At 42.8% G+C, this 11,308-nt stretch overlaps 2 protein-coding genes across 2 annotated transcripts in view; both read left to right on the top strand.

Annotated features, from left to right (window-relative positions):
- The first annotated feature begins 328 nt into the window (after positions 1 to 328).
- On the top strand, positions 329 to 2,875 carry LOC112078194 (small ribosomal subunit protein uS4). The gene is made up of 5 exons (XM_024144500.2): positions 329 to 384; positions 1,028 to 1,139; positions 1,234 to 1,356; positions 1,705 to 1,891; positions 2,642 to 2,875. Exons 2-5 carry the CDS (start codon positions 1,043 to 1,045, stop codon positions 2,817 to 2,819), a joined length of 585 nt encoding a protein of 194 aa, XP_024000268.1. The 5' UTR covers positions 329 to 384; positions 1,028 to 1,042; the 3' UTR covers positions 2,820 to 2,875.
- A 1,456-nt stretch (positions 2,876 to 4,331) lies between these two features.
- The window catches only part of LOC112078196 (lysophospholipid acyltransferase 7-like), an 11,240-nt gene continuing 4,263 nt past the window's right edge, over positions 4,332 to 11,308 (top strand). Inside the window, exons 1-5 of the mRNA XM_024144502.2 lie at positions 4,332 to 4,410; positions 5,452 to 5,581; positions 8,411 to 8,537; positions 8,639 to 8,795; positions 9,289 to 9,484. Of these exons, the coding sequence (XP_024000270.2) occupies positions 4,332 to 4,410; positions 5,452 to 5,581; positions 8,411 to 8,537; positions 8,639 to 8,795; positions 9,289 to 9,484 (689 nt within the window). The remainder of the gene's footprint in view (positions 4,411 to 5,451; positions 5,582 to 8,410; positions 8,538 to 8,638; positions 8,796 to 9,288; positions 9,485 to 11,308) is intronic.

Raw genomic sequence — 11,308 nt, 5'->3', positions numbered from 1 at the left:
CCGGGCCAACACACATAACGTTACACATTTTTTGGGATATTTTGTAAACAATGTTCAATAACGAACAGTCCTACACAACAGCTCACAAAATAATACATGGCATACCTAGGTGATCCAACGTTCATTCCGTGTAGTACACTAGACTAGATAGTTCTTTGAAAAGTTAGTTGTTCTTGTTCAGCAAGTAAACAGAAACGGTTTTGGTTTGACGAACAAAGCTGTAGTTTTAAAGTTGAACAACAGATGGAGGTATTTACAGCACCAACTGCTGCTTTGAAGTGGTGTCGTCACATATTTGTGGGAAATGTAGTTCGTGGGATCCATATAAATAATGGAGAAATCCAATTTGACTTCCTCTTTATCGCACTGGCCTGTGGAACACAGGTAATAACGTACTATGCGCTTTAGTTTGTCTTGTTTTTCCATAGAAGTAGGGTCGCAATGTTGAGAAGTAATGTATTTATTCGTTTAGTTGTGCATTTCGGTTACACCGACCAACATCTTTTGTATATTTTGGGCATAACTTCTGCCTTATTCGATCATGTCGGTCGTACACGCACTGTACAACGTTGTTAGCACGCTAACGCTAGCTAGTTAGCAAGAGTGACATAGCTGACGTTACTATGCTGGATTTCTCTGCATCTTCTCAAAAACTTTACACTCTATCAAACTACATTTACAATTTGAAGTTGTATAGGTTGGGAAACAAATTCCTTAATATAAATTGTCTATTTGTGAGTCCTTTTGACGCTAGTTAAATGGCCAACAAGTTCCCACTTGGTTTCGCCAGCCAAGTTACGGAGTAAACAATATCGGGGCCTGTCACGGTGAACTGACCCTGATCCATACAACTAAATCTACTTATATTTTGCTAATAGCTTAACTGCCTTATTAAACGTGTTAAATATTCATGGGTGTATGACTTAAGATGGACTGCAGAATAATTAACATGGGTTGAAATTCAGTATAATCACATGTGTAATCGCAATGTTGGAACTGAACAGCCATATCAATTCTTATTCCTCAGGCACTTTGATCCACCATGCCGGTTGCCAGGAGTTGGGTTTGTCGCAAGACATACGTCACCCCTCGCCGCCCCTTCGAGAAGTCTCGTCTCGACCAGGAACTTAAACTTATCGGTATGTGTGCAAATAGCAGGTTTTGATTTATATATGAATATGCTGGTCTCTAAATACCATGTATTTTTTCATTAAATTAACTTTAATCTCTCAGGGGAGTATGGTCTGAGGAACAAGCGTGAGGTGTGGAGGGTGAAGTTCACCCTGGCCAAGATCCGCAAGGCGGCCAGAGAGCTGCTCACTCTGGATGAGAAGGACCCCAAGCGTCTTTTTGAAGGTACACCACAGCTAGATTGTTCTCTGAGCTATATTTTGACTGTTTCTAGAAGTCCTTTGAGCTGTTAGCTAGTCAGATATCGGCCAATGATTTAAATATTCGATATTCAGATTGTCTGTGGTGTCAAGAATTCCTCGTGAATGAGGCCGTCAGTCAGATTTCTAGATGCCTTAAATCGGGGGTATTCAGATTTTACCTTAAGAGGTCCAGATTACTGCTGGTTCTGTTCTACCTGAATTAATTGCACCCACCTGGGATTCTAGATCTCAATCAGTCCCTGATTAGGGCCAGATTAAAGGGCCCTAGGCAGTGATCAGTGACTTAAAATTGCTGCATCCTGTCTCCTAGGTAACGCCCTGCTCAGGCGTCTGGTGAGGATCGGTGTGCTGGATGAGGGCAAGATGAAGCTCGATTACATCCTGGGCCTGAAGGTGGAGGACTTCTTGGAGAGGAGGCTCCAGACTCAGGTCTTCAAGCTGGGCCTTGCTAAGAGCATCCACCACGCCCGCGTTCTCATCCGCCAGAGGCACATCCGGTAAGCTGTTGATGGTCACTAGATGGCCATGCTAGAAAGGACAAGTCGGTAGATCATTACACTGGTCTGTTATTTTAAACAGGCTCTATGATGAACTTGTGACTGGTTATTAAACCATTTGTAACATGTACATTTCTAAAACTCTCTCACATGCCTACACTAACTGTTCAGGGAACTATTATGAGTTGAAACTGCACAACTCATGAGTTACTTTCTCAATCCTTAGAGGGCCTCAAACAATAGCTCATCCCTGAGTGTGGTTTAACATTTCAGCAAGGTCAATTCGGTAACAAACCGTATACCTTGTCTATGACTGCCCAGAGCCAATCCTGCCCATCGAGTGGGAAAACAGTTTCAGCAAGGTCAATGCAGTAACAGACTGTATACCTTGTCTATAAGACTGCCCAGAGCCAAGCGAGAGGCAGACTGCTGCTGTCTTATTTGCTGACAGGTAACGTATGGAGAATTGCACCTCGGGCAGATATATGGAGCAATGGTCACGGCAAACTGTCAAGTGTATTTAACTTGTTAGGCAATTGCATGGTCTTCAATTTAGTTTGGTAAGAGTACTTTACCTCATCAGGCAGGCCGATGATTAAAATTAATATTCAGACTTCCTGTGGTGTCAAGAATTCCTCGTGAATGAGGCCTGTCATTGATGCCAAACTATTCACAGCTCGATGGTTATTTGTCTATGCTATTAAGTGGGGAGGAACAAACCACTTATTGAGTTTTCCTTTCTCCCTCCAGTGTGCGCAAGCAGGTAGTCAACATCCCCTCCTTCGTGGTGCGCCTGGACAGCCAGAAGCACATTGACTTCTCCCTGCGTTCACCATACGGTGGCGGACGCCCCGGCCGTGTCAAGAGAAAGAATGCCAAGAAGGGCCAGGGTGGTGCTGGGGGAGCTGATGAGGAAGAGGAGGATTAAAATGGAGGCTGACTGACACTTCCTGTTTTTCAATAATAAAAACATTTGACCATGAATTTAAGTGATCATTTTTACTTGATATGTGATGGAAACTGATGCTAGTTAAGGCCTCTGCACAATAATTGACTACACATAATGGCTACATTTGGGTTACAGATGTGATTGCTGGACATTATATAGGGCTAATGTAATTCTGACTTGCTCAGTTGGCTATTGGGTGTGACTAATCAAATGTTCACAAGCATTGTAAATAGGTGTAGACTAACTGAACTGCTTGCTTATGGGCTGTTCCCAACAGTGGAGAGCAATAAATGAAAATAACACTGACTAACCATAACCTGGCTAGAGACACAGGGTACCAGGTTGTGCAGGGGTACTAAGGAATTGAAGTAGATAAGTGACTAGGCAACGGGATGAATGGTGACAAGTCAAGAGGGCAAAAAAGGGTGAATGCAGATCATCTATAGCAGGGGTGTCAAACTCATTCCACGGAGGGCCTAGTGTCTGCAGGTTTTTGGTTTTTCCTTTCAATAAAGCCCTAGACAACCAGGTGTGGGGAGTTCCTAACTAATTAGTGATGTTAATTCATCAATCAAGTACAAGGGAGGAGCGAAAACCCGCAGACACTCGGCCCCCCGTGTTATGAGTTTGACACCTGTGATCTATAGCTATTGGTTAACAAGCAGGTGGGTAGGAGCTGTGCAGTGTCTTGTTGGTACCAGACTTGGTGCATCAGTTTTCCCTATTATCAGAACTGTGTGGCTGGAGTCAAACAATTTTTAGGGCCTTCTGACACTGCCTGGGTTAGAGGTCCTGGATGGCAGGGAGCTCAGCCCAAGTTATGTACTGGACCATAAGCACTACCCTCTAGTCTAGCGCCTTGTGGTTGGATGCTGAGCAGTTGCCATACCAAGTGGCGATGTTAGACTGATGATATTCATAAATTTGACACTTGAAATGTAGGCCAATCTGCGGTTAAAATGATAAAGCAGTCATCCCTCCACTCCTTTATGGGTCTGGAGAAATGTAAACATTCATTCATAGACGGCTATGGATGCAAGGAACAAATATCCATAATTTTAAATGATATTCACCATGTTTAACATTGGTTACAATTGCTTAAAATAAGCTAATTTTGGGTTCTGCTGGGGAATATACACAAAACACGATGAATGGCACAACAATGGGCCTCATGGTATCTCTGTGCATTCAAATTGCCATTTATAAAATGCAATTGCGTTTGTTTTTCCGTAGCTTATGCCTGCCCATACCATAACCCCACCGCCATCATGGGGNTCTGTGCATTCAAATTGCCATTTATAAAATGCAATTGCGTTTGTTTTTCCGTAGCTTATGCCTGCCCATACCATAACCCCACCGCCATCATGGGGCACTCTGCTCACAACTTGACATCAGCAAACCGTTCGCCCACATGACGCCATACACGCTGTCTGACATTTGCCCGGTACAGTTGAAACCGGGATTCATCCATGAAGAGCACACTTCTCCAGCATGCCGGTGAACATCGTAGGTGAACATTTGCCCACTGAAGTCGGTTACAACGTAGAACTGCAGTCAGGTCAAGACCCTGGTGAGGATGACAAGCATGCAGATTGTCCCTGAGACGGTTTCTAACAGTTTGTGCAGAAAGTCTAAGGTTTGCAACAACAACAAAAAAGGTTTAATGAGCTGTCCGGGTGGCTGGTCTCAGACAATTCCGCAGGTGAGGTCCTGGGCTGGCTTGGCTACATGTGGTCTGCGGTTGTGAGGCATGTTAGACATACTGCCAAATTCTCTAAAATGATGTTGGAGGTGGCTTATGGTAGAGAAATTAACATTAAATTCTCCAGCAAAAGCTCAATTGGACATTCCTGCAGTCAGCATGCCAATTGCACGCTCCCTCAAAACTTGAGGTATCTGTGGCATTGTGTTGTGTGACAAAATTGCACATTTTAGAGTGGCCTTTTATTGTCCCCAGCACAAGGTGCACCTGTGTTATGATCAAGCTGTTTAATCAGCTTCTTGATATGCCACAACTGTCAGATGGATGTATTGTCTTGGTAAAGGAGAAATGCTCACTAACGGATGTAAACAAATGTGTGCACAACATTTGAGAGAAATAAGCATTTTGGAACATTTCTGGGATCTTTTATTTCAGCTCATGAAACACGGGACCAACACTTTACATTTATATTTTTGTTCAGTGTATACTGTATAATTGGGTACGACAGTTGAACAAAGCTTATGAGACATTAAGTAATATTCCTCAAGAATCAATGGGTTCGCTATATTAATGTAAAATTCCAAACCATTTCAAGCAGAATGATTGATTATTTTTTAAATGTACATTTATGGACTGGGCAGTGTCCATGTGCGGGGTTTTGGTTGTGAATGACACGTTGTTGCGATAGTAGGAAGTGGGATTTACCAAATCATCACTGTGCTTGAATATTTGTTCCAGGAATTGTTAACTATATTGAATGTCGGCCTGATTTTAAACGTGAGTACGTTTACTACTAGTTTAGCTACATCCTTTGAACAGAGATGAACACATGGTGTATAATAGGCCTATCTGCTCTGCTCTGAAGGTTTATTGTAAGTGAAATGTGTGTAGGTGTTATTGTTGCTGTAGGTCCTCCAATGAAGCAGGGGGCAGCGTTGCTCTTGGGCCTCTCGATCACCATAGCAACCTGTCACGTCCATGCGCTCCACTCGCTGGTGACAGTGCTTGGAACATGGATCATCATCAAGAGCAGCTGGCGGTGAGACATTAGTGATGGTGGGGGAGAAATCCATGTAGTTACATACCGATATATTATTTTTTGACGATATGTTGTATCGTTTTGACAACATCGCAATATATTTGTTTGCGCTAGTTGGCTGTACCTGCAACAAAACTCCAGTATTTTTTCTTCATCTTTTTGAATCCGGAGCCAATTTGTTTTCAGCACTTACTTCCATGACTGATCACAACTTGTGTTCTCATGGCTCTCTTGTCCCTTTGCAGCAGACATATGGTGAGCAGTATGTTTGGAACATCGAATTGCAATACATATTGTATCAGCGCCAAAGTATCGTGGTAATATCTTATCGTAAGGTCCCTGGCAATTCCCAGCCCTAAGAGACATTATTGAAAATATACAAATGATATACAGTTGAAGTCGGAAGTTTACATACACTTAGGTTGGAGTCATTAAAACTAGTTTTTCAACCACTCCACAAATTTCTTGTTAACAAACTATAGTTTTGGCAAGTCGGTTAGGACATCTACTTTGTGCACGACACAAGTAATTTTTCCAAAATTGTTTACAGACAGATTATTTCACTTATAATTCACTGTATCACAATTCCAGTGGGTCAGAAGTTACCATACACTAAGTTGACTGTGCCTTTAAACAGCTTGGAAAATTCCAGAAAATTATGTCATGCTTAGAGCTTCTGATAGGCTAATTGACATCATTTGAGTCAATTAGAGTTGTACCTGTGGATGTATTTCAAAGCCTACCTTCAAACCCAGTGCCTCTTTACTTGACATCATGGGAAAATCAAAAGAAAACAGCGAGACCTCAGAAAAAAATTGGAGACATCTACAAGTCTGGTTCATCCTTGGGAGAAATTTCCAAACGCCTGAAGGTACCACGTTCATCTGTACAAACAATAGTACGCAAGTATAAACACCATGGGACCACGCAGCCGTCATACCGCTTAGGAATGAGATGCGTTCGGTCTCCTAGAGATTAACATACTTTGGTGTGGAAATCAATCCCAGAACAACAGCGAAGAACCCTGTGAAGATGCTGGAGGAAACAGGTACAAAGTATCTATATCAACAGTAAAACAAGTCCTATATCGACATAACCTGAAAGGCCGCTCAGCAAGGAAGAAGCCACTGCTCCAAAACCGCCATAATAAAGCCAGACTACGGTTTGCAACTGCACATGGGGACAAAGATCATACTTTTTGGGAGAAATGTCCTCTGGTCTGATGAAAAAAAATAGAACTGTTTGGCCATAATGACCATTGTTATGTTGTAGGAAAAATGGGAGGCTTGCAAGCCGAAGAACACCATTCCAACCGTGAAGCATGGGGTGCAGCATCATGTTGTGGTGTGCTTTGCTGCAGGAGGACTTGTGCACTTCACAAAATAGATGCATCATGAGGTAGGAAAATGATGTGGATATATTGACGCAACATCTCAAGACATCCAGTCAGGAAGTTAAAGCTTGGTGTCGAATTTTTTATTTTTTATTTACCGTTATTTTACCAGGTAAGTTGACTGAGAACACATTCTCATTTGCAGCAACGACCTGGGGAATAGTTACAGGGGAGAGGAGGGGATGAATGAGCCAATTGTAAACTGGGGATTATTAGGTGACCTTGATGGTTGAGGGCCAGATTGGGAATTTAAGCCAGGACACCGGGTTAACACCCTACTCTTACGATAAGTGCCATGGGATCTTTAATGACCTCAGAGAGTCAGGACACCCGTTTAACGTCCCATCCGAAAGACGGCACCCTACACAGAGCAGTGTACCCAATCACTGCCCTGGGGCATTGGGATCTTTGTTTAGACCAGAGGAAAGAGTGCCTCCTACTGGCCCTCCAACACCACTTCCAGCAGCACCTGGTCTCCCATCCAGGGACTGACCAGGACCAACCCTGCTTAGCTTCAGAAGCAAGCCAGCAGTGTTATGCAGGGTTGTATGCTGCTGGGTCTTCCAAATGGACAATCACCCCAAGCATACTTCCAAAGTTGTGGCAAAATGGCTTAAGGACAACAAAGTCAAGGTATTGGAGTGGCCATCACAAAGCCCTGACCTCAATCCCATAGAATATTTGTGGGTGTAACAGTATAACTTTAGACCGTCCCCCTCACCCCGACCCGGGTGCGAACCAGGGACCCTCTGCACACATCAACAACAGTCACCCACGAAGCGTCGTTACCCATCGCTCCACAAAAGCCACGCCCCTTGCAGAGCAAGGGGAACCACTTCAAGGTCTCAAAGCGAGTGACGTAACCGATTTGAAACGCTATTTGCGCGCACCACTGCTAACTAGCTAGCCATTTCACATCCGTTACATGGGCAGAACTGAAAAATCGTGTTTGAGGAAGGAGGCCTACAAACCTGACTCAGTTACACCTGCTCTGTCAAGAGGAATGGGCCAAAATTCACCCAACTTACTGTGGGAAGCTTGTGGAAGGCTACCCGAAACGTTTAACCCAAGTTAAACAATTTAAGGGCAATGCTACCAAATACTAATTGAGTGTTTGTAAACTTCTGACCCACTGGGAATGTGATGAAAGCAATAAAAGATTAAATAAATAATTCTCTACTATTATTCTGACATTTCACATTCTTAAAATAAAGTGGTGATCCTAACTGACCTAAGACAGGGAATTTTTACTAGGATTAAATGTCAGGAATTGTGAAACTGAGTTTAAATGTATTTGGCTAAGGTGTATGTAAACTTCTGACTTCAACTGTATCAACAGACACTGTAGAACACTCCTGTGTCGTAATGGTGTGCCACTATTTAGTGTGACAGTCAGGATCTTCTCTCTCACCCATTCCCCTGTTTACCTTCTTCAGGAGTGCCTCAGCTCTCTCTCTGGCCTGGACCTTCCTCTACCTCCTCTTCTTCAGACTGGTCACATGGTTTGGCCTGCCGCCGCCAACATCCTTTGCCAACTCCATCCAGCTACTCCTCACTCTGAAGGTACATCTACAGGAAGAGCTGGAGGACATACACAATTACAGAAATGCAAGGGCATAATGCATCATGTTGTTTACAGTAACAACCCACTTGTTTTCATTCAGATGGTCAGTCTGGCCAATGAGGTGCAGAGTTTTCACCTAGAGAAGAAACAGGAAGTGAGCTCATTCTCCAAGTCTCCTGTGGTTGGTGGACTGTCCCAAGAGCCTTCCCTCTATGATATGATAGCCTATAGCTACTGCTATGTGGGTATAATGACAGGTAAGGCTGTCTAGCCCCATTCCCTAGTTTGTTTTATCATACAGGGCTACTGTCAACATATCCACAGTTCACCCTTTTCTCCGGACCTCTTTTTGATATGGAGACAGGTGAATGGCTTCAGTGTGTATGTGTGTGGTGTAAATGTACCATGTATCTAGTATGATTTGCCACTAATTTGCTTTTGCACCCATTTTAACTGTTGTTGTTTCTCTCTGTCTTTCTATCTGCCACTAGTAAAATATTGTGAGTCTGCTTACGTTTTCTCTTCCAATACATGACCTTCCTGTAACTCTCCCTCCTTTTTTTACTCACCCCTTCGTCCATCACCCATTAACACTACTCCTCCTTGCAATCTATCCTTTTTTTGTCCTCCAATGATCCTTCTCTCTCCTTATTGTCTTTTCTAACTTGTACTATTCACCTTGTCTATCCTACCACTTCTCCCTCAATGCTCTCTCTTCATCCCTTCATTTATCCCTGCATCTCCCTAAAGGCCCGTTCTTCCGGTTCCAAACCTATGTGGACTGGCTGAGGCAGCCCAGCTCCTTGGACCTTCCTGGCTGGGTACCCTGCATGCTGAGGCTGAGGTTGGTGCCTGTCTACGGAGTTCTGTTCCTGACCACCAACATGTACTTCCCCCTGGCATACGTCCGCACTGAAGAGTTCCTGGAACATCACTTTTTCTTCAGGTAGCAAAACAGCACTCTTGATTTTGTAAAAATGTTGGTAAAAAAATTGCTTGTATCAAAAAAAGGTATACTACCATTCAAAAGTTGGTCACTTAGAAATGTGTTTTTTAAAGAAAAGCAATTTTTTTTGTCCATTAAAATAACATCAAATTGATCAGAAATACAGTGTAGAGATTGTTAATGTTGTAAATGACTATTGTAGCTGGAAACAGCTGATTTTTTATGGAATATCTACATTGGTGTACAGAGGCCGATTATCAGCAGCCATCACTCCTGTGTTCCAATGGCACGTTGTGTTAGCTAATCCAAGTTTATCATTTTAAAAGGCTAATTGATCATTAGAAAACCCTTTTGCATTTATGTTAGCACAGCTGAAAACTGTTGTACTGATTTAAAGAAGCAATCAAACTGGCCTTCTTTAGACTAGTTGAGTATCTGGAGCATCAGGATTTGTGGGTTCGATTACAGGCTCAAAATGGCCAGAAACAAAGACCTTTCTTCTGAAACTCGTCAGTCTATTCTTGTTCTGAGAAATTAAGGCTATTCCATGCGAGAAATTGCCAAGAAACTGAAGATCTCGTACAACGCTGTGTACTACTCAGAACAGCACAAATTGTCTCTAACCAGAATAGAAAGAGGAGTGGGAGGCCCCGGATGCTGGCCTTCTAGGCAGAGTTGCAAAGAAAAAGCCATATCTCAGACTGGCCAATAAAAAGAAAAGATTAAGATGCCAAAAAAGATTAAGATACCAAAACCTGCGGGCTCTCCTTCACTGCAGCCGAGGTGAGTAAAACATTTAAACGTGTTAAGGCTGCAGGCCCAGACGGCATTCCCAGTCACGTCCTCAGAGCATGCGCAGACCAGCTGGCTGGTGTGTTTACGGACATATTCAATCAATCCTTATCCCAGTCTGCTGTCCCCACATGCTTCAAGAGGGCCACCATTGTTCCTGTTCCCAAGAAAGCTAAGGTAACTGAGCTAAACGACTACCGCAGATGCATCCAAGGACAATAACCACCCAAGCCACTGCCTTGTCACTCCCCGCTATCATCGCAGAAGGCGAGGTCAGTACAGGTGCATCAAAGCAGGGACCGAGAGACTGAAAAAACAGCTTCTATCTCAAGGCCATCAGACTGTTAAAACAGCCACCACTTAACATTTAGCGGCCGCTGCCAAACTACTGACTCAACTCCAGCCACTTTAATAATAGGAATTGATGGAAATTATGTAAAAATGTACCACTAGCCACTTTAAACAATGCCACTTAATATAATGTTTACATACCCTACATTACTCATCTCATATGTATATACTGTACTCTATATCATCTACCTGCATCTTGCCATCTTTATGTAATACATGTATCACTAGCCACTTTAAACTATGCCACTTATATGTTTACATACCCTACTTACTCATCTCATATGTATATACTGTACTCTATATCACTACTGCATCTTGCCATCTTTATGTAATACATGTATCACTAGGCCACTTTAAACTATGCCACTTATGTTTACATACCTACATTACTCAATCTCATATGTATTACTGTACTTCTATACATCTACTGCATCTTGCCTATGCCGTTCTGTACCATCACTCATTCATATATCTTTATGTACATATTCTTTATTCCCTTTACACTTGTGTGTATAAGGTAGTAGTTGTGGAATTGTTAGGTTAGATTACTTGTTGGTTTATTACTGCATTGTCGGACAACTAAGCACAAGCATTTCGCTACAACTCGCATTAACATCGTGCTTAACCATGTGTATGGTGAACAAATAAAACTTTATTTTGATTTGAGATGGGCCAAAAGGA

Source organism: Salvelinus sp. IW2-2015, unplaced genomic scaffold (genome assembly GCF_002910315.2).
Source record: "Salvelinus sp. IW2-2015 unplaced genomic scaffold, ASM291031v2 Un_scaffold5381, whole genome shotgun sequence".
Lineage (NCBI taxonomy): Eukaryota > Metazoa > Chordata > Actinopteri > Salmoniformes > Salmonidae > Salvelinus > Salvelinus sp. IW2-2015.
The sequence above is the reverse complement of the archived record's forward strand: the minus strand, read 5'-3'. Positions and strand labels throughout refer to the sequence as shown.

Coding starts and splice junctions, on each gene's coding strand:
- LOC112078194 (XM_024144500.2), top strand. CDS start 1,043: ATGCCGGTTGCCAGGAGTTGGGTTTGTCGCAAGACATACGTCACCCCT. Junction 1,357..1,704: donor CCCCAAGCGTCTTTTTGAAG/GTACACCACAGC, acceptor CCTGTCTCCTAG/GTAACGCCCTGCTCAGGCGT. Junction 1,892..2,641: donor ATCCGCCAGAGGCACATCCG/GTAAGCTGTTGA, acceptor TTCTCCCTCCAG/TGTGCGCAAGCAGGTAGTCA.